Genomic DNA, 23,496 nt, shown 5'->3' with positions numbered 1-23,496 from the left:
TGCATTGCCGGTTGACCTTCAAGTGAGCCAGATGTCAAGTGTGGCTATAGGCCTAACCATATATGTAGTCCACCATGGTGTCGCACCACTTGACCTTGAACCAGTCGATTCACCGGTAGAGGGCTGTAGAATAGGCCGCAGCGTTCATTGGGTGACCAACCTCTCGCGATGAACCATTAATTCGACTGCCACCTGGCAGGGTGGGAGCGCTACCTATCTAGTGGGCGGGACGCGCTCAACGTTACAGACGTCAAGCCGCGTATACTTGCCCGATGCAGCACAGCTCCCGCTGTTTAACTAGGTTCAGCAGTAGTCAATCCGCAGCTAATTTTTTTTAATTTGTTAGCATTAAAACGGCCATTCTCGCAAAAAAAAAATGGACGGGTGATCGATGGACCGATCCGATGGAAATACGCAGCATTAGACTTTGATAATTCCCCTTTTCGATGGAGGCAAAATTCCAGAGGCCCACGTACTGTGCGATGTCAGTGCACGTTAAAGAACCCCAGGAGGTCGAAATTTCCGGAGCCCTCCACTACGGCGTCCCTCGTAGCATGAGTCGCTTTGGGTCACTAAAACCCCATCAAACCCAATCTAAACATTGTGGGTTTCTCAGTAGGCACAGGCCACTACCCACCGCGGGGTTCGAGCTTCGCGCGAGCCAAGGGCCCCGATCAGCCGTCACCACACGCACCCTGGGGCACCGCTGCGGCGGCGTTCAACCTCTGAAGAGAGGAGAGCGGCTCGCTGCAAGAAACAGGCCTCCAAGTTCACAAAGGAGACGTTTATTGACGCCGTCCTCCAGCGGTACACACACACACTCAACAGTCACCCCGTCCCGGGGCGCGCTCAGAGCAAGGCTCCGGTGCGCGCTCGGGGCAACAAGAGAAATGCGCGCCGCTAGCACGCCGCTGCAGGAGATTGTCCCCGCGGCAGTGCTGTGATCTCTCTCGTGTCGGCCGTTGGGCCGTTTGCGAGAGAGAGTGGGCAGTCAACGCAAGGTGCGCCTGTCAGAGGTGGTTGGACCCCTGGACAGGCTCGAGCCGCGGCGGATCGAGGACCCACGCTGGCGAGCTCGAGTATCAACTGGTCCGAACGGCAGAGGCCGGCCCGGATGAACAGCAACGTACGCACCTTGCGCTGTCTCGGAGGGGGGTCTCTCTCTCTCTGGGCCCCTCTCGGAAGGTCGCGCGACCACCCCAAACGGGTCCCGAATTCCCGCTAAAAGTCACCAATGGCAAAGGCCCTTGGGAAGCCGGGGGCGGAGCTGCGGCCGAATGACAGCGATTAGCCACCAGCCGTCTCTCCACCGCCCGAGGCGGGAGAAAGGGAAAGAGTGCGACGCGGGATGCCGCGCAGACGCCACGGCGGGAATCTAGCAGGCTTCCCACAAGATCTACAGTTTTATTCAAATATGTTTGTATGATGTATTCTTCTATTATTTCTGATAATATTGAAAACTAAGCTCGTCTGTGTTTTGGAAAACTACGCAGTTATTTTTGCACGGTGTCGGAATATTTTTGCACGGTGTCGGAATAATCGGATGCAGTGAGCACGGTAACCACCCGCAGTAGCAGTATAGAACAAAAAGGAGCAGGGTTACACTGACGTCACTGCCACACGCCATCGAGCCACGCTGGGTGGTCCAAACTGTATGACGTCAAGAGTTACAGCGTACATCCTCTCCCCGGTAACTCCTCACAGGGCTGCGACAATCTCCCGAAACTCATAGGCGTTGTCTTCGAGTATCAGGGTATGGTCGAGCACGTCGAAAACGTCATCTCAAATTTATTTATTTATTTATTTAGAAATGTTGCCAATTCCAAGGCGGAATTTTTAGAGGCAGAGCAGAAACACATACAAAAAGTCAGACAATATTTCGATAGTGTTTTACAGCAAGATCAGTAATTTGTAAAGGAAAGAAAATTGCAGTAAGAAATGAACGAAGAAAGAAAATGTTCAATGTATATTTACGATACTGAAGCGCTGTCAGATAACAAAATACAATATCAATAATGACTCAGGGAAACTGCTGATACGTATCAATAAAAGGATACAGCGAAAAGATATCTGAATAAAAATACATAAATTGTGCATAACACAGAAAGATTCAGTGCAATGTCCAAGTCATTAACGTATGCTGATTAGTAATGCATGCTGAATCACAATGCTTCCTTCGTGACAATCAAGGACAGAAGCGCTACTTTGAAGCGCGACTAAGTCTGAAATTTAAGAACAGCGGCCTCTCTCTACATATGCAATATTTCTCTCAAATCCTTTGCATTTCAATATATCGAATAACGAAAATACCTCAACAGGTGTCGCTGAATCTCACGTTACGGAGCGTTAACCGTCCAGCAAGTTTTAATAATTATTATTAATAATAATCCTCTTTTTTCGTTGTCATCCGCTCTGCACTGCGATCACTGCTCCACATTATTATACCTCCTTTAAACAGCCGATATGGATTCAACGCCTGCTGTCGTCCGCTCTAGAAATGAAGATTAAGATGATGATGAGGATGATGATGATGGCAACTACCTCAGGCTTAATGGCACATACCCACAGCGGGGGATCGGCCAGGGTACTTTGCTGATACAAACGCACTCACGGGCAAGGAGTGGAGTAATTGGATAATTTTGTGTCCGAGAGTCGAATATGGAATAAAAATGATGAAAAATAACGTAAATGAAAAAGCAGTGAATTCTCATTCTAGCAGAGGAATCTTCCTGATGCTCTACAAATGGTTTCGTTATCGTAATCATCACCATCATCACCTTCGTCTTCGTCGTATCACCATCAACGCAGCGCGAGCTTCGCGTGACACCGTTAGCGGGAGCGAGCTATACCCCGACACCAGCCTTCCGGCGTGCAGTAATTACGCCTGGAAAGATTGCACAGCTGTCGTCGCCTCACAGCGGAAGCACTCCGGAAGCCTCGCCTAAGCCCCGGTTGTCGACTGACAAGAACAGCAAGCCGGAAAGAAGCAGAAGTTGTGAAACAAAAGAGCAAGTAAGCTATCATCTCTCTTCTGCGACGAGCCCTGTGAGCCTCTGACGTCATTATAGGTCAGATGGTCCCTTTAGAAGGGAAATACGGAAGGATGTACAGGCTTGAGTCGCAACAACACGCGCTGTGACAGGCGTCGCTTTGGCAGGGCTCGCCTGGCCGTCGGAGTTGAAAAGGCTTAGCGCCGTTAGCATCAGCGGAAAGCATTGCCGCCACTTTGTAGCAGTTCCGATACTACCTACTAGATGGCGCGTCGCGTCGAACGTCCGGTTTGACAGTATACGCTTTTGCATGGGCCACCTCGACGATCTGAAGTGGTGTGAGCACTCTAGCAAATATTTACGCACGCATACACAATCATGAGTGACCTCCAAAGTTAAGGGATGTCTTCTGGCGTATAGTGTAAGAGTATCCCACTGGGAGCCGGGATTAAGGTCGTGGGTTTGGTCGCCGTTCGGTGTGCTATTTTCTTATCCTTTGCTTGCACACGGTCTCTTGCCTGATTTCACGTGACGTCACGATCGCCATTTTAATGTACAGCGTGTAGCTTCGCCAGCGCAGGCTGGAGAACGTGTCAATAACCCAATGAGACATGCGTGCGGCCTCTAACTGTGCTACAAGTACGCCAGAATGGCGGCCACTTAGACGTCGCTGCACAATCCCTATAGAATAGCTTCACCTCAGAAAAGAATGTTGAGCGCAATTTTCTCTTCTTAAAGGCGTGCACTTTCACTCAGTGGTGCGCAAGTTTCATCTTTTCTGTTAACCTGCTCCAAAGGTGGCGTAAAATCATATGAACGGAATTCTCTCTCAGCTGAAACCGAAAGGAGTGAGTGTTGACTTCTGATCTTTTTCAGGTTCCGTAGAACGTAAAAAAAAAACTGGTGGTTTTAATCAAAATATTTTGTGTCCATTGCTGTGGCCATTCGAGCTAACAATATGATGTGCCACCGCTTGCACATTTGTTTGGTTATAATCGCCTGACACACTCCGTAATATTCACACTTCAATTGTGCTTACTGATTTGTGATTGTATTACCTACGATCGCTATGGATGTACGGTGTGGTCTTCACTGCAAGAACGTGTAATTTAGAGACTAGTTGGTTGCGGTTAGTAGCAATCTGTACTACGATAATGTACAAACCAATGAGAGCAGTGGTCAGATAACGGTGTGTGGAAAGGATGGTACCGCATCGTCCTTAACATGCCCACGTTAAGGACAAGCTGGTTATTTATGCCTTCCCCCGTTGTTAAACTGTTATAAGGAGCGCGACAAATTAATGGGAAGCAGTTGCGAACATACAGGCCACTACATCTACTTTTACGGCTGGATTTTGTGGTTTGTTTATTTTGATGTGCAGTAACCTATGTTAATCTCTTACAGACACCTCAACCCGCGCATTGAGTGAAGGGATGAAGGAAGGAGTGAACGACGGAAGAGAGAAAGAGGCACCACCCTTATAAATATGTTCTTGAGACTTTTAGACAGTTATTATATCATATCGCTATTTCCTTTTGTCAATCCACAGTCTTAGAGAGTCTATAGATAAGTCTACTAAAAGTATACGGTCACAATGTATAGGTTGTTTATACCACTGTGTGTAGGATTTGTATTGTCAATACACTAATCTATAGGATTTGCCTACAGAAAGTCTATACACTTTCCTGACAAACGTCTATGGAGAATATTTACACTGTCTAAAGAATATTTTTTAAGGGCATAGTGGAGGGCTGCGGAATAATTTTCGGTTTTGTGGAGTTCATTCACGTACACCTTTTTCTCAACACGGGAATTACAGACGTTTCGATGGATAGGGCAGATACCTGCTCATCCCTCATGAACTTGAGAGTCCCATTCATGCTGCAATAATTCCAGTATACATGTAACAGCGGCAAACCGAGTGGCATGTATATCTGTGACAAAGCCTGCTAGTTTTGAACGGCGGGCGCACACGATATTAAGCGCGCCTGTGACTGTTCGAGTAGTCTGCATCCAACAAGCGCACCTGTCTTTGCAGGCCCGAGTATGGAGACCAGTGAAAAGCGAGACGAGACGGAGCACAGCCGTAATACATCTGCCGGTGCGTACCTTGCATCCTATCTCACGCGTCTCGAAACACCGTGCTGGCTTTTGGTCTCGAAAAAAAAAGAAACCATCACCTGCACGTCTACCGAACCCCGAAAACAGAGCGACCATTAGAGGAGCAAAGCACTGCTGCCACTCATTATCTTCGCCCTCGTCTATTTATCGCTGCCCAGCATGTTTATTCCCCCTAAGTTTTAGAGCGATAGCTCTACTTCTCCCGCACAAAGCTGAAGGTCATGTGCCTCCGAAATTTGACCTCCAAAGGAGGAGGAGCGGAGGCTTGGCTCTGACGTCATGCCGCGTGACTCGCCACGTGACTCTCCACACCAGGGTTTGTTGAGCCGACGGCGCTCTCTCGATTTGATAGCTATCGAATCGAGCTATGGAACAAATTCTGAAATATTAACAGAGCAGCGCGTAAAAAGACAGGACAAAAGGAGGAACACAGGACGACACATAGCGCTCATGTCGTTCTGTGTTCCTCCTTTTGCCCTGTCTTTTTACGCGCTGCTCTATTATTATGGATCACCAACTCGCCCAACAAGCAACACTTCTGGAACAAATTCTGGCTACATCACGCCATAACACATGTGCTTTCGAGAAGCTTGCAAGCAGAGCGACCTCTCCAGTGCTCGTAACTTGTCAAATAGCCAAAATTTGTTGGGCCACATCGCCGAGGGTAACCTCGCTTTCGAAATTCTAAAACCAGATATGGATATTACTTACGGCGGGCTACACGTCTCTGAATAATTAAGCATACCGACAGTAATATTTAGAAACATAACTAATCAATATTAGTTGACCAGCCTGCTGGTTAGCACATCTTAGCAGTATTCTTATGTACTACACCGGTTACAGTGCTATGCCGAGAAAAGCGCTCTTCAAACTCAAAAATCCTATGTTTAAAAATTATGTGGAGCCTTAGGTGAAACAACCTGCATACTGAGCAAAAGCTGAAATTCCCATCTAATACCATTTCATATAACGAATGGGTGAGCGATACTAGTGGTCTAAATTGATTCTTGATCAACTCTTGCAGTGGACGGTAGCAAAAGTAAGTTGTTGTTTTTTCTTCATAACTATAATTTATGTACTTGCAAGTCCAAAAACATTATTTCACGAAGCAGCATTTCCTCCCCAAATTTATCGTCGTATGCGATACTAAGAGACAATCTCCCCCTCCTCCAACTTTCGACCCGTGCCATTCTGCGCGGGGGGGGGGGGGGGGGGGGGAGGGGGGGGGATCACCACCTGACCAAGCACTTCTGGTGGCGAGACCGACCCACTGCGCCGGTCTCCACGCCAGAAGTGCTTGGTTTTTCAAAAAGCATGCAAACCTGTGCATTTGAAATTCACTTGTATCGCTTTACGATAACCACTGACTAAATTCGTACAGCCTATACTTAATTTCGTCTTTCTTTCTTTTTTTATGCGAACGAGCTATCCATATTAAGCTTGTAAGCGATCTGGGTACGTCCTGTTCATAGCAATGCAACATGAAAAGAGATTTCTGCGCAGCTTTTTCATGGAGGACCTATTATGGAACGATCAAAGTCTTAGCATGGTTTATCACGGAATAGAGGACGTCCCTGAGAAACCGTAATTCAGTTTGATGAGAAATTCATTACTGCGTAAATTGTTCACCGCGAAAATATATGCAGCATATATATGAGCCTGGGCTTTGTCACTCGTATGTTCCATTTAGAAAAGAAATGCCGCACTCTTCCTGGCTCATATGACTACTCCTGATGCACCCCCCCCCCCCCCCCACAAATTTTTTTTTGCTCATACAGGAAAGCGGCACAAGTCAAAATCGAGCTCACGTAAGTACACCCCTTTGGTTTGCGAATGGCACACAGGCGGAACCACACATAAGCGAATCTCGAAAATGATTGCTGTATTCCAATTGTACCGTCAGTTATTTTGGCTCTAAGGAGGACGGTAACGTTGTTGCCACTTGTTTGGTTTATGGTTTGGTTTACAGAGGACGTCCCAAGCAACTGAGGCCGTGAGGGACGCCGTAGTGAAGGGCTCCGGAAATTTCGACCACCTGGGGTTCTTTAACACGCACTCACATCGCACAGTACACGGGCCTCTAGAACTTCGCCCCCATCTAAATTTGCCCACCGCAGCCGGGATCGAACCCGCGTCTTTCGAGTCAGCAGCTGAGCACCGGAACCACTGAGCCACCGTGGCGGCCTTTTGCCACTTTTGTGCCTAATGATGTACAGTCGCGAGTAAAAAATATTAGCACAATGACGTCACCGTAGCGGCGAAAAGCGCACTGTGCGGCAGGCGCGGCGCGGTGCTCTGCGAACACACCTGGCACTTTTATTCTCGGTGTGTTCATAGCCGCTGCGCCCAGCGTTGCTATATGCCGCTACGGTGGCATGTCACTAGTGCTAATCTTTTTTACTCGTGACTGTACGCTAGAAAATGGCAGAATTTCGCGGCAAGCATACATAGACCAAAGAGCAATGAAGTGCAGTTCGCTATGTGTTAAGCGGATTAAAGTAATGCTGAAATGGTTTTCAAGCTGCATAAAATGCACTCTATGGGAAGAAGAGACCTTGCAAATCATGTGTCTCAGTTTTTTTTTTTTCGCGATTCTGTCTGTAAAAACGGCCGATAACGCTCGTTCAACAACAACCGCCGAAACACCGTCGTCGCTTCCGGAAGCGCTTCCGGGAGCGAAGCGGAAGTGACGCCATGCGCGGAGAGAGTGTCGGCCGTCCGGCTTTGTTCGCTTCCTCTGCTCGCTCCCCTCCATCCCTTGATTTGGTTATTATAGAGCCCTATACTTTGGTGAATGACGGATCTACGGAATCTTTTGCCGGTGCCGTTAGTTTTCCCACAGCGTTGTCTTCCTAGCATAAACCGGCTGCGTATGCAGGGGGTTACAGGGAAGACTAATTAATTTTCAAAAATTTGTTTTTTGAGGCAAAAATATGGCTTTCACGGAATGGTATTGCCAGCGTTGGCGCACACCAGAAAACCGGCGAATCATATTAACTAGTAAGGTGTTTCACTAATTTTTGATCCTTAACTTTTTTACCTATCACGGTTTGGCGCCTGGTTGCAAATTAGATATCTGTAGCTGGTCGTTAGTAGCCGCCATACCAGTTCTTAGAATTTTGAAAACGCGATTACCCTTGCTGCTGTGGGTTGAAAAAATCTGGCTTTTTCGATTAGTTACGTGCTCTGGAAGGGTTACTTCGCCTGCATGCTTTCGAAAGCGCATGTATTTTGGCGCGAGTAGCCAAATTTTGTCGAGCCACAGCAGCGAGGGCAATCGCGTTCTAAAAACTGATATGACGGTTTCTAACGACCGGCTACAAATCTCTAATTGCAACCAGGCGCCTAACTCCAATAGTTGAAACGTTAATTTGTTGAAAATTACTTAATCAGCTTACTAGTTAAAATGATTCGCCGGTTTTCCGGTGTCCGCCAAGTCTGGCAACGCCTTGCCGCAAAAGACATATTTTTATCTCAAAAATCCTACTTTTAAAAACTACTTAAGGTCTTCCTTGTAACGCCCGGTGTAATGCAATACAAAATACGCTCCTTCTGAACAATGAGCGACGCAACCAGTGGAAATGCTTCGTCTGCCGCTGCTGCTGAGCACAGGCTATTCGCCGCCGATTTCACAGAGCAGTGATACTTGAAAAAAACCCGCGGCAGTGGCTCAGTGGTTATGGCGTTCGGCTGCCGACCCGAAAGACACGGGTTGGATCCCGGCCATTGCGGTCGAATTTCGGTGGAGGTGAAATGATAGAGGCCCGTGTACTGTGCGATATCAGTGCAAGTTAAAGAACACCAGGTGGTCGAAATTTCCGGAGCCCTTCATTACGGCGTCCCTCATATAGCCTGAGTCGCTTTAGGACGTTAAACCCCCATAAACAAACTAGAAGAAAGAGTGTGTGTGAAAAGTGGAGTGCTTTGTAACTGTACATACATAGACGTATCTCTTAAATTCTTTACCTCATTATATCGCAAAATTGACACACCTACGCAACTGCGCTCAAATTTCACATTAGAGAGTATCGTCCTCGGAATTTTTTTGTGATGTTATCTTTTTATACCACACGCTACCACGTGACACGTTCATTTCGGAGGACCGCGAGAATCCTGAGACTGTTTCACTCTGCAGGAAAGCACCACGACTCGCAGGTAGACCAGGCTGGTTCTTCCACGATGAGCCCGGAAGGTGTTGAAATCACAGGCACAGGTAAAGGGAGCTCGGATATCTTGAACCCTTAAAAAATCTCTTTAGACAGTCTATAGGCTCTCCATAGACTTCAGTCTATAATGTCTATAAGCTTTCTATAGAGAACAGTCTATAGGCAATACAAATCCTACAGACAGTCTATAGACCAGCTAGAGATTTATGGCCATACACTTTTAGTACAGTTTTGTCTATTGACGGTCTCTAGACTATGAATAGAGAAAAAGAAATATCTATAGGACGGCAATAGAGTCCAATGCTCCATGCCTAACAGTGAACCGCCCGACTTAAGCCATTTGTATTTTTCACCTGTTTGAAAACAATGGATACATTTAACCATGTCCAACATTTAACCGTTGCCTTCTACATTTCACTCCTAAATCTAGGATCACTTTGTCTTTCAAATCATTCAAAGGTTCGATTACCCAGCTTCTTCTAATCAGAGGACACCATCTTTCATGACTCGTAGAAGTGAGAGTGAAAGGTTAAGAGAAGCGACACCGTGATACATGTATACATGTATACATCACTCATGTATACCTAAGCAGACCAGCCCGGCCTTCTATCCTGTTCACATGAACGCCCTTGGCCGATACGTGAATGAGGAAGATAAGAATAAGACACACGAAGTGAACACCGTTGTGTACAGACATCTGAGGTCAAAGGCCTTCAGAAGAACTCGTTTAATTTTCGGCCTTTTACTAGACGTACCACCTCGAAGATCTGTCTGAAAAGCTTATCCTACTCATTCAATTATTTCGATCCGGACGCGTATCAGACCTTGTTATGAGGTTTCTGTGGGATAAAAATTTGTCCCGGAAGTGGATTTGGCGTGAAATTCCCAGCACTACTGTGCCATTTCAAGCACCTGATGTGTTTTAGAAACGGATTGCTCATACCATCGACATGTACTTCAAGAAGCAAACGCTGCGCAGTCTTGGTCGAAAGTATTTAGGCCGGTTGCTTTGGTGTCTGCCATTCTGAGGGCCATTAACGGAACCGTAAAGACCGCGAGAGGCACTGAAAGTCTTGGGTGAGAATTAGACATACTCTCGCAATGACGTGCATCATCTCATCCACACCTTTCATGGCTTTTTGGTCTTTAGCAGTGTCGTACTACAATACATGGCATATAGCAATGGTGTACAGCTTTTGATTCTTAAAGTTTAAGACAAGGCATGAGCAACCGCTTCGAAGCCACTAGGGTGGCAGACGCCGGCGGCACAGTCGCGCATGAAACACGTGACATTCACTTGCGAAGCACAAGTTCTTATTCTGCGGAAGCCTAACACATGATTCGGGTTTTTTAGGCCCGTCTCTCTTAATGCGATTGCGCTAACGCTTCCGTTATGCAGAAAATCCGGCGCCGGCGTTGTGAGCGCAAAATCCCCGGAGAAGCAACCTAGGTGGGCAAACTTGGTCACGTGACCTTGTGGCGTCATCACAGCGTACCTATCGGATTGTGAGCAAACTCAACACCGTGGCAGGGGGCAGTTAAATTAATGACTGGTCGCGAAAAGTTACCCAGGAGGAACAACCTGGGTCGCTCATCGCAGTGTCATCGCTTAACCACTGCGCCAGGAGTGGTATGACCCTTACAAAAGCTTCTTTAGATAGTCTATATATAGACTGTCCATAGACTTCTGTCCATAAAGTCTATAGAGTAACCTTAGAGAGCAGTGTACAGGCAATGCAAATCCTACGGACAGTCTATAGACAATCACTAGATTTATGGCCATACACTTTTAGTAGACTTTTGTCTATGGAACGCACATAAAATATGAACAGACAAAAATAAATATCAATAGGAAGGCAAAAGAGTCTTTAAGAAGTCTATAGACTGTCTATAGACCATTTTTATTAGAGGAGGACTCCCAGGGATCTATGAACGTAAACCAAAAAAATGCCAAATTCTGCATATATGGGCGTTAGCCCCAACAAAGCTATCGTGTGATGCCCTTCAGGCGGGGCTTAAGTGTCCCCTGCAATTTTTTTATAGACAAGAAGTCATGATGTTTCAGTAACGTTTGTTGCTAGGCTAGATGGATATGCGTGTTACACTTCAAGAAACAAGGCTCTACAAAACGCACGATTCGAGATCTCCGGGACGCCTGTGTGACACCTGTGTCGTCTCGTGTGTTTTGTAGCGACTTATTTCTTGGAGTGTAAAATCAAGATGTTGCCGCAGGGCTTCTCACTTGCGGACTAATGTTATCGGCTACAGTGCTGACCGTCCGCTTCCAGCCTCGCTCGTGGTTCGAGAGGAACCGAGGGAGTCGGAGCTGAAAACCGACCAGCAGAAGAGTCAGCAGAAACAGCGGCACGACGACGAGTCCCACTCAAGGAAATCGAAAAAGAAACACGAACAGCAGCAGGATCATCAGCAGCAGGATCAGCAACACCAGAGTCAGCAGCAGCAGGCGCAGCAGCAAGGGCAGGTTCAGCAACACCAGAATCAGCAGCAGCAGGCGCAGCAGCAAGGGCAGGTTCAGCAACACGCCAAGGAGGTGCAAGAGCAGCCAGAGCGCCCTCAGCGGAAGCAGGGAGAAGACGATCTCTGTGAGTGACAGCAGAGGTTGCTCGCGTGATAGAAATGACTGAAATTGGTGAAATGACTGACACTTGATTGATTTATTGATTGATTGATTGACGCGTGAGTGGCTGTGTGACGTTAAACCCCATAAAGCCGAAACCAACCTTACTGATGCCTAATTGATTTGTCTAATTAATTAATTAATTGACGGACTGATTTAGCAGTTTAGTGATATGATAGCTTGTTCGACTGATTTACAGACCGCTTATTGATTGATTGACTGATTTAATTGACTGACTGATTTAGCAATTTATTGATAGATTGATGACTCTTTCATAAATTTACTCACTGATTTAGCGATTTACTGATCAACTGATTGATTGATTGATTGATTGATTGATTGATTGATTGATTGATTGGTTGATTGATTGATTGATTGGTTGATTGATTGATTGATCGATCGATCGATCGATCGATTGAATGATCGGCACCGGAATGTCACCGACAGTCTTGCGAGGGACAACTGCGGACATATTTTGATTGATAATGGATTAATGTAATTTTACATGTGAACACAACTCTAGTCTACGAGGCACATGGTTCTGCGCGTTGACAGGAGACAGCCACCTTTTCCGGTCTTACGGAACATCGGCAGCTCGGGCTCTTGTCTTTTGGTGCAAATCGCCGGAACGCTTTGCTCTCATTTTTCTGGCAGTGGCGTGGAATGTATACGTTTAGCGTCAGTAAAAGCGAGGCCACATTCTCAGAACCATTCGCACATGCCGGATATTTGACGTCACCTTCGGGATTACCACGATGGCCTAAGCCACGTGTCGAGACTGCAACGCTGGATAGATAACGTGAAGAATGCGCGGGCGTTTACCCGCGACGAATAAGGCGCCGCCGTTTCCGAACACCGATCCGGCGACGAGATTCTCTCTCAGCACAGGATGCCGTATATCCGCAAAATGAGTTGGGCGGTTCCATTCAGCCTGCACTGTATTAAATACATCACCGATAGACGAAACAGCGCCGTTGCATGCAGCGTGTCCACAATGCTCGTGCTCCCTTAAGGTGAAGCTTAAGTGTCCTCCCCAATTTTTCTTCAGGCTCAGATTAATTAAACCCTGATCGAGGTTAAGCTGATCTGATCTGTTCACGCCGCAGATGGAAGTTGATGAAGACCACGATGTGCAATGCACAGCGCGAGAGTGTGTTGCAGTTTGAGACGAAGCGTGATAGGCTGCCGCAATAGCACAATGCTCTCGCGCAGTGGCCAGCGAAGCTGATATGTTCGGGCTGCCGCGGGCTCGAAACCCAGTCGCGGCAATGTTAATTTCTCCGTGGGCTGTTGCTATATGCTAGGTTTGTCCAAGGTCACCCTCAAAGTCACCCTCCCATTGGCTGCAGCTTGCGCGACGCTCCTCAGAACTAACCCGAGCTTACCCGAGTTACTCCGAGGCTTCACACAAGTTTCTTGGTTGGGGCCACGTTAAATAGTGATTTCGCACTAAAATGACCATGTCTAAGAATGACTCAACAAAAACGGATGAAAAAAGTGATTACGAATAGAAATGGAATCAGAATAAAATCATACCTGGAACAGATTGTCGGGCGAAAAAAAGTGCTGTCGCATTTACTTGCGCGCCAGTCCATTTAAGCGCAGCGGTGGCCTAGCGATTCGAGCATCAGTCTCGCATGCGTGGTTGTGGCGTAGTAAGTGGTTTTATTAAAAAATTATAATAAAAAGGAAGGAAAATATTTTTGCTAGCCCCGGCATCTGCCATCGATACTGAAGCACCTGAGCTGGAGCGGTTGTAGCGATAAATTCCGAATTCTCCCCGGCGCTCGCTGCCTGCGTCATAATAATAATAATAATAATAATAATAATAATAATAATAATAATAATAATAATAATAATAATAATAATAATAATAATAATTGGCTTTTGGGGAAAGAAAATGGCGCAGTATCTGTCTCATATATCGTTGGCACCTGAACCGCGCCGTAAGGGAAGGGATAAAGGAGGGAGTGAAAGAAGAAAAGAAGAAAGAGGTGCCGTAGTGAAGGGCTCCGGAATAATTTCGACCACCCGGGGATCTTTAACGTGCAACATCGCACAGCACACGGGCGCCTTAGCGTTTTGCCTCCATAAAAACGCGGCCGCCGCGGTCGGGTTCGAACCCAAGAACTCCGGATCAGTAGCCGAGCGCCCTAACCACTGAGCCATCGCGGCAGGTGCCTCCGTCATAGCCGACTGTGCAGCGGCGGCGGAAAGCGCCGCTGTTGCACTTGCCATACGGCACTGCGACGCGCAAGGGTGCAGCGCTCATGTGATCACGGGTTCACAGCAAGCCTGCCGAAGCTTGCTGCGAGGACGCGTCCCAAGACACGTCGCTCGACTCATGGGCACCCTGACCCCCAATAAACCCGACCAGATTACGTGGACCCCTGGTCACGACGGACAGGAGGGAAATGAAAGGGCGCACGCTCGAGCAACAATCAGCCGAGCCGGACCACCCAGCGCATTCCAATTCATCCCTATTCCCTCCACGTACAACGAACGCTTAGAGTTCCAGCGTCTACAGCGCCGAAAATATCCTCCTCCTCACACAAAATTATACTCCCGGGACGCTATCTCCTGGCGTCAGATACAAACGAACACTTTCCCTAATCTCCAAAAACTTGACCTCATGCACCCAACACTATACCCTGACACATGCCCATGGTGCCAGGACCACCCAGCGCTCTTCCACATTTCGTGGGGATGCGGGTCAAAACCGAACCACTTAATTACAGACGCAGTACACGTCTTTTGAGCGGTGAGATGCGATGCTGACCAGCGACTGTATAGAGGACCAAAGAACCCCCATAAAACAGGTCAGTCTGACAGCTCAAGCCAGTGGAGCCGTGGAATGAGGACCCCACCCACAAGCCTCTGGAAACATTCCTCTACGAAGGAAAACAGTAGCGCCGAAAAACGCACACACAGCAGGAGAACGACGTAGGACAAGCGCCAAATCCATCTAGCCCAAATCGAAGTTCTTCTAAACATTCTTTTGATTTTATTAAAGTTTACCTACCTACCGCCTCGCGTGCGGGAGGTGCGGGCTTAACTACCCAGTGCCGCCGAGTGCCAACCGGTGATACAATGGGCACAAGCTTTCCCCTGGCCTGGTGTTCGGCTTATCTCAGGTTGGAAAATGGCTCTTTTAGCCCACCTTGAACATAGACGAAAACAGCTTGTTCCATGGCACCCTGGCCACAGATGCTCTTGCGTCCTAAGCATTCATCATCAGCATCAATTCAATTGATCGCTCCTAATTTTTTTTTTCTGTGTCATTCTTTGCCCTGAGCTTAGAACGCTGCGTTTTCACAGGAAAGTATACAAGGCCCACATAAGTGTTCTCTCTTTTCTCAACCTTTCGCCACCCCGCAGGCGACTGCTCCCACTTCCCAAGTCCCGAGACCGCGGTGACCGTGTGCGTCTTAGGCGCCGGCGCTGTCATCCTGGTGATTTTGCTCATCACGACAAAGCCCATGCCGAAAACGCAATGCGTCACGCCAGCGTGCCGTGAGGTGAGCAGTGAAGTCACCAGCTTCGCTCCAGCACCATGATGTTGCACGAAGGGTAGCGCAGTTGGAACCGTGGAGTTAGCCGAGCCGGAGCACCTGTTAGACCATCACGTCCGCTCCCAGAAGTCGTGGCTGCAAGCACAAGAATAGGTTCGATTCAATTCAATTCAATTTAATTTATTTCCCAGAAAATTCTGGCTGACTGCCTGGACTAAAAGCTGTAGGTATACAGCTTGACGAGGCCCAGGCAGCCGTTAAAAGGCACAGGGGCAGACTCAGTTCAATATCTTTACATACACAAAAAGAAGGAGCAGATTCAGTTGAAAACCATTTACATACACAAAATAAAAAAGCGAATACATAGTCAGGTTACAGTTTTCACAAAAACAGGACAGCCAAAAAGCACAAAATTGTCGTTAATGAAAATGCGGAAGTGCGAAGAACATATTTGCAAAACATACAAGGGAACAACTGTACTTGGGCGCAAATGAGAAGTCAGGAATTATTTCTGAAGAAATAATTCACGTAATGCTTTCTTAGTAGGGTTATTTTTATCTTTATATCTATTTAAAATTATTGGAATATTGTGCTGTAATGCATGGAATTTATAGTCAGTGCGAAACGAGGGAACTAACAAAGTGTCTCCGTTGCGAGTATTAACTGTGTGGTCGTTTTGTTTCAATAGCTCAGTGCCTTTTATCATTGACCTAAAGGATAACGACAGATTAAATGAAAGCAATACACGGAATTCATACATACTTTGAATTCTTAACACACTGAATGTTTCAAAAGCTTGTCGTGTGTGGCTTAGGTAATCAAGATTGGCAATGGACGTATAGCTTTAGTTTGAAGAAGGTAAATTTTTTCTAAGTTGGTTTTAGTAGTTGTCAACCAGACTAATGAGCAATAACTTATTTGCGACACAAAAAGTGCATTATATATTTCAAGCTTTATTTCAGCTGGAAGGAACGCGCGGCAACGAGCAATTGCACCTGTCACCAACGAGAGATTTTTTGTTAACTTCTCGACATGCGAACTCCATGTAAGGTGGAATTCGATGGCGGCGTTTTCCCGAGTTTTTCGCGTGCCTGTGTCTTTTCTTGCCAGTGATCTCAACTGTCCTTGCGCGCTTCGGCGACGTCTGCAAGACCATATATCGAGCGTTTCACAGTGCCTCAAGGTACATCATGCCAGTCATTCAATCGCAGTTAGCAACAGTCTGGGACAGTGCGGTTCCTACTAACTGCTTTTAATGTTTTGTTTAAGTTTGCCAGTGCGTCCAATGCAGCGGTAGCACAGTACAAAACGGTCTCGGAAACCTTATTCATAAGCACAGTGGCCACTTCGTCAGGCTCAGCATCGTGCTAGAACAAAATTACTTGTAGATAGTTCTTAGCGTCACCATCAGCCCTTCAAGCCGTAAAAGAAAACTGTTACCTTCTCTTCGCCAATATCAATGACATCAAGATAGGACTGCATCTGGACGCACTTATATTTTCAAGGTGATTTGGATGGGCCATGTGTTTAATAGCTGCTTTCATTTCTTAGCACACCCGCGGAAAAGGCAGAATGGTTTGCGAGTTATTTGTGGTCGTAATAATGCCTATGGTTTTCAAAGAATTAGCTTTCTATGATGTCCAGAGCTTCAGCTTTATGACGACGTTTCTGAAAAAAAGCGGGGGGGGGGGACAACGCCTGGTAAAAGTCACAATGATGACAGCTGCGTGGGGACGCAGTTCCCTTGGTTGAGTTCTTGAAAACGTTGTAGTTTATTCGAACCCATCCGCTTCACAGAAGTCGGCGTAATTGGCATCACAACGTGGAGTGTCCTGCGTCCATCACAAATCTCCAAGAATCTGGACTCTTTAATACATGGCACTGGCCAATCATCGCTAGTATACAATTTCGCGGAGTGCTGCTGAGTCACATTTTTTAGCGCGTTAGCACTATAGCTTCCACTCAGCCGGTTAGCTGTTGTCTTCACGGTAGAGAAAAGCGGAGGTGCCGAGGGGTAAAGAGGAAGTGAGGTCAGCGCGCGCCGACGCTTAAAAATGGCACAACGTGTGTTGACTGCAGGATGGTCTCCTCCAGTCCCCGCAAAGTGGTTGTACTTGTCTGCGATGAAGGATGCCGGTCAAAAAAATCATGCAGCATGCCGTATGAAACTAACACTAACGCATATATGCCGTATGAATCTCACTGATCGTCTGTGAATTTTTTTCGTCCCGGTGTCTAGGTGCTGGGCTACATGGACAGCATCGTAGACAAGAGCGTGAAGCCATGCCACGACTTCTATCGGCACGTTTGCGGCCGCTGGCTTTGGAATGCGTCGGCGTCTGACCTGCCCGCCTCGTCCTTCATGGCGGACGCGATGCGCAACTACACCGCCAGGAGGCACCAGCAGATGATGGCGCGCAAGGCACTGGCGGAACCCGCAGACGTTGTGTCCCGCTACTACAGCAACTGCATCGCCTACCTGGGCGTCTCAAGGAGCGTCCGAGAAATCGTCGACAAGGTCTTGGAGGTGAGAGGGAGGCAGTGGTAGAACAGACGCGGTAATTACAAAGCAGACTTTGTTTAGGAGGCAAAGAGTAGCCTGAGGCACCATATATGGCCTGACCAACATTGAAGAAACCAGCCCCGTATATTACCTATTTTCTTACTCTCTCTTTACAGCGAAAGCTGCTATAGCTTTGGCTTAGCCATATATCCCTGAATCCTCATCATCATCAGACTGACAACGCCCACTGCAGGACCGAGGCCTTTCTCATGTCTCTCCAGTGGACACTGTCCTGCGCCAGCTTCGGCCAACAAATACCAGCAAATTTCTTAATCTCACCCGCCCACCTAACTTTCTGCCGCCCCCTGCAACGCTTGCCTTCTCTTGGAATCCACTCCATTACCCTTATAAGGGTCAGCGGTTATCTTGCCTTCGCATTACGTACACGCTCTGCCCAAGCCCATTTCTTCCTCTTGATTTCGACTAGGATGTCATTAACCCGCGTTTGTTTCCTCATCCACTCTGCCTGCTTCCGGTCCCTTAATTACCATTACACCTAACATTTTCCGTTCCATGGCTCGCTGCGTTGTTTTCACTTTAGGTTTAACCTTTTTTGTTACCCTCCACATGGACCGCGGAACTACAGCAAGGCAAGAACGGGGGGTGGGGGGGCTAGCTGGTGTTTCATACTGAGGAAATCGCGCCAAGTGGTACAGGACGGCGTGAACAAAGACAGACGAAGCGCGTTTCGTCTGTTAGCGCGATTTCCTCAGTAGGAACTACAGCACCAGCCGCAAGGCTTTAGTTACTTAGGCAAGTCAACGTAATTAACTTAATTGAATATAGGTTGATCCAGTTCGATTAAATTTAACTAATCTATTCAATTTGCCACCCACCAACCGCGGTAGGTGGCAGGAATTCCCTTCTCCACGCTGAAGGAAAAGGTGGGAGAGGGACGAGAAAGAGGGCGTAAGACGGCGTCTAGATCAGGTATCGCTGATTCTCATTAGTATGAAGGCTGACGATGAGGATTCCACGGTCAAATGCAGGGCTAATCAAAAGCTATAACAGCTGTCGCTGAAGCGAAAGCTTAGCTGCGATTTTATTTTTTGCCTTTATCCTCCTCTGCACGATAATTTAGGGGTCAGCAGTGTTGGTGAGTTCAAGCTGAGTAGAAGTTTGTTTAGCTATGCTTGCCTGCTTAGCTCATTGCTCAGCGAAAGCTGTTATAGCTTTGGTTTAGCCATTTATAGCCCTGCATTTGGCCGTGTTATCTGCATTGTCAGCCATGAGAAAACCTCAGCTTGCTTATGCGAGTCAGAGAAATCTGATCTGGCCAACCGTCGCCTCCTGCCCTCTCTCTTTCTTTCTTCGCCCACTTACCCTTTTCTTTCTCTCCCGTAAACATGGAGAGATTTCCCTCGCCACTTTGCCACCTGCGGGTGGAAATTTAGTTAACGTAAATCTTATTAATTGTGGTAAATTAATTCACAAAGTTCTCGAGGCTTACGGCTCACGCGTAGATTACACAGTTGACTTCGACGATAGAAAGTTATAACAGCTTTCGCTGTAAAACCATCTTGCAAACCATCTACCCTCAGACTATTGAAATCAAAACGTTTCTCCACAGGTGCCGGGCACAAGCCTACAGTCATGGCTCAACATGTCCTCCGACGACACATTTTCCAAACTGCTTCAGTTGTCCTTTATCTACCGGTTACACGCTCTCTTCAGAATAACTACCGGAACCACAGAGAGTAAGACTCACCTAGCAATAGACAGATGGGGTTCCTTCAAACAACGATTGCCAAAACCGGGCAAAGACAACAAAGGCAACAGTTACCTCGCCGCCGTCCTTAAAGCCATCGGAAACGATGACTCCGTCATCGCACCGTGCCAGGCTCTCGATGACAGTACTGGACCCAACCACACACAAGCGTTGGGGCTCCCTCTGGCACCGACATCAGCAGCTGACTGCCCCGAGTTCCCGCCCGACAAGTGGATTAAAGGGACGAATTCACAGGACAAAGTAAAGTTGCCCACTGACACGAATGTCCTCGCGAGAAACTTCAAAGATACATGCAACTACCTCAAGTCCGTCCTGCTACACAAGACGCCACTAGTGAGAACCCTGTATCCTCTGGCACTGCTCGTAGTCGATTTTCTTAAACTCGACTTCATGCTCACGTCCGAATCCAAGCAGCCCGATGCAGAGCTTGTCCAGAAGACGTGTCATCAGGACACCGTGGCCACATTCAAGCGCCTCTGGCTTCCAGCTCTTTCAGAGGTGCTTTCCATCTTGCCGACCACAGCCGAGTCATTCGACGGGTACTTCTGGACCTTGAAGAAGCAGATTGAGTTCGAAGGTGCCAAACACCCGACGTGGATGAACATCAAAGACCGGCTCCCCGCGCTGGCCAGAGCGGAAGAGATGCGCATAACGATCTTCAGCAATGGCAGCCTGTCCAAGGAGGAGACGGAAAACAGCCGGCTTCATCAGAGTCTGCAGATGAGCGGCGACGACTGGATCTCTAACAAGGTGATCGTGCTGACAAGAACTAAGGTCCCAGACGACGTGGATGAGGACTCCGCGATACCGGAGGACGAGGACTACTCGGAGACAGTGGAGGTGCAACTGCTGGCGGACTCGACGACAAACACCATCGTCCTCCCGCACATGTTCGCCGTGCCTCCGATCACATTCGCGGACATCTCCGCAGGCAGCTACGCCAACCTCGCGATGGTGGGCTTCCAGATCGCCCGCAAGGTGATGGCGTTGTTGATCGGGATGCGAAGCTCCTCCCCGTGGTCCAACGATACGGCCAGCTACTACGCAGCGGCTCAAAGTTGCTACGCCAATTATTCCGGCGCCTTCCACGGGCTGTTGGGCGATGCGGAGTTCGAAGAGGCAGTCGGGGCAGCCTTGGCCTTGAGACTTGTGCTTCATATCGGGTCGTTGGTTGTCATGGGTGCTCCCAGAAGTGAAGCGCCATTTTTTTCGCCGCAACTATTCTTCCGGCGCGCATGTCTTTCGCTCTGCGCTGGCGGAAAGAAGCGCGCGGACTTCAACTCTCTCGACCAGGATACTGCTTCTGCCGCTTGCACGCTTGCGGTATCCACCATGGAGGCGTTTCACCGGACGTTCGGCTGCAGCGATACGGATCAAATGGCGGCACCACGGCACTGCCAGCTTTAGGCTTCAGTTGCGTCCATCGAAACGGAACAGCAGCCGCAGGAAGGACTCGCCCGCATTCGTAGGCTGAAACCGTGGTTTTGTATTCTTCTAGAGGTGTGGCGTTAACCTACGCCAATAATAACCTACCTGTGTGATTCACTATTTCCAAAGATTTTCGCTAATCAACCTGGCCCTTTCACGACGTCACAATATCAGATTTTCACGGCACCGTTTTGCTTGCTTTCTGTTGGGTCAATGTGTTGCAAAGCTCGCAGGGTCTGATCTCGTCTGCTGTGGTCGCATTTCGATCGATGCGAAATTCAAAGGCGCCATTAAAGAACCCCACCCCCATTGATGAAATTAATCCAGAGTTAGCCACCCACTGAGGCGGCCCTTAAAGTGAACTGCTTTTGGCCGGCGCCATGCGCCGTACCCCAGATAATCGAGATATGAGAGTTATAATATAGCGCGATACGCGAAGCGCCACTGCGCGCACGCAGAACGGCACGGGGGCGCTAGATGGCGCCACGTTCCCGTCAGTTGCGTGCGCGCCTGCCGCGTCTGGACCAATCAGCGCTTGCGCAGTGGTGCCCCGAGGAAGCGGATAACGGATCCCGCTATGCTATACCTCTATTGTCTGAGTATCCTAATGGACGTCACCATGCAATATTCTGAAGTGACGGTCTAATGGGCTTTTATTTCGGAAGCTTGCATGTGCTCAAGATCCTCATAGAAAGGTTCGCCACACCGGCAAGATCGCGTACGCGATTTTGCTCTTCTCGGTTACGCGTTTTCCCATTAGCGTTTTCTCGCGAACGTGATTGCAATACGTTCACAATGGATTCCACATCGAACGGGCTAAAGATATTTCGCGCTTGAGAAAATAAGCGCGACAGGTCAGCCATTTGAACACAACAGGCACCGTGGTTTCAATGTTTATCTGCCAGTGAAAGCACCACTAGATTCGCCCCATTGCGTTTTTCTGCCTTGTTCCAGTTGGCTTTTTTTCGTGTGAAAATGAATTCTTAATTGCTACCAGACAAAATATCACTTTGCAATGCACATTACAAAATAATGTACACTTCAATTTGCGGTGTATGTACACTAGTGTGCCGAGCGAGCTTGTGGAATGGCCGCCTCTTCCAACTTGGCGCCCGAAAATGCGAAAAAGAATTGCTAATGGTAGCTTCATTCGACGTGAGAAAAATTTCCACGTTCCGGGGCAAGGTATCGTCAACTCAATGACCAAACCTTGCGATAAAATGAAGGCACCAATGAATTGTACAACCCTGAAATGATTTTGGTGGTCGGGTTCTAAAGCGGCAGATCTGTAGTGGTGGTCTTAGCGGATGTTCCCCGAGTCAAAATTAAGAGCTCTGCGTGGGCCCTATAATTCGCTTTATAATTCACAAATCTGTTGCTGCTCGCAACCGATTAGGATGGCACCTCACCGCGTGTTCTTAGCTGACCCTATAGCTAACACGATGACGTAAAGTGGGCAGTCTGGGCGAGCCGTCTCATTGGGCGTGCCCAAGTGACGTGGGCGGAACAGGGCGCGGGGGGGTGCAATCCCTGTCCGTGTCTGCTTTTCGTTTTAAAGCGAATGTTTTACTAGGGTATGTCGGCGGGGATCGTGTCCGCAGGAAGAAAATTTGCAGTTTTGGGAAGCTGTGTTATGCCCTTCCAAAGCTTAAGAGTTTCTGACTTCTGGACGGTGGTCACTAGGCAGGCAAAGGTTTTGTTCCTGGAGCCCTCCCTCGACCGTGTTCCCGCAGTGCGTTCGTCTGTGGTGGTTTTAAAATACCTGCCTGTTCAGGTGTTTCTCGGAGAGTCCTGTCTCCATCATCTAGGAGACGAGTGCGTTCCGTCACAAGTGAAGGATTTAAGGGAGCTTGATAAAGTGCTGCAGTCTGTCGAAAAGCAGCAGAGTTTGCTAGTGGCAGCGAAAAGGAACACAAGCTACTAGCAACTGTGCTAATGCTCTTGGATGAGGTGAACAATGGTTATGAGCTCCAAAAACATCGTGGATGAAACTTACAGGTACTGAAATTTGTGCGAAGCCAAGTCGAGCTTGTTTTGAGAAATGTGCCACAATATCGACCAGATGTATACTTGTGTTTTCAGATCTGCTGCATAGCATTTCTCCACATGCATACAGGTACATCGGAAGTTCACTTAAAATTAAGCTGCCGCACCCAGACACTATTGGACGACTGTGTTCGTCATATCACATGAATCCAGCACTTGAACAGCAAGATCCTTGTTTCTTGAACTGTGCTAAAACTGTATTGCAAGCAATGGCAGAGCATGAGCCATCTTGAAACCTATTTTGAGTACAAAGTAGGCTTCGTTACAGGTGCCGCAGCCAATCCAGCTAAAACAGCATACGTG

General features: G+C 47.9%; 1 protein-coding gene across 1 annotated transcript; it reads left to right on the top strand.

Moving 5' to 3' along the window:
- Positions 1–2,783: 2,783 nt before the first annotated feature.
- On the top strand, positions 2,784–21,523 carry LOC144104705 (uncharacterized). The gene is made up of 8 exons (XM_077637864.1): positions 2,784–3,012; positions 5,029–5,091; positions 6,890–6,919; positions 9,247–9,324; positions 11,566–11,880; positions 15,294–15,433; positions 17,667–17,954; positions 19,561–21,523. Exons 2-8 carry the CDS (start codon positions 5,037–5,039, stop codon positions 21,124–21,126), a joined length of 2,472 nt encoding a protein of 823 aa, XP_077493990.1. The 5' UTR covers positions 2,784–3,012; positions 5,029–5,036; the 3' UTR covers positions 21,127–21,523.
- The last annotated feature ends 1,973 nt before the right edge of the window (positions 21,524–23,496 follow it).

The sequence above is a fragment of the Amblyomma americanum genome, chromosome 9 (genome assembly GCF_052857255.1).
Source record: "Amblyomma americanum isolate KBUSLIRL-KWMA chromosome 9, ASM5285725v1, whole genome shotgun sequence".
Taxonomy (NCBI): Eukaryota; Metazoa; Arthropoda; class Arachnida; order Ixodida; family Ixodidae; genus Amblyomma; species Amblyomma americanum.
Note: the sequence above shows the minus strand (reverse complement) of the source record. Positions and strands in the feature narration are given on the sequence as shown.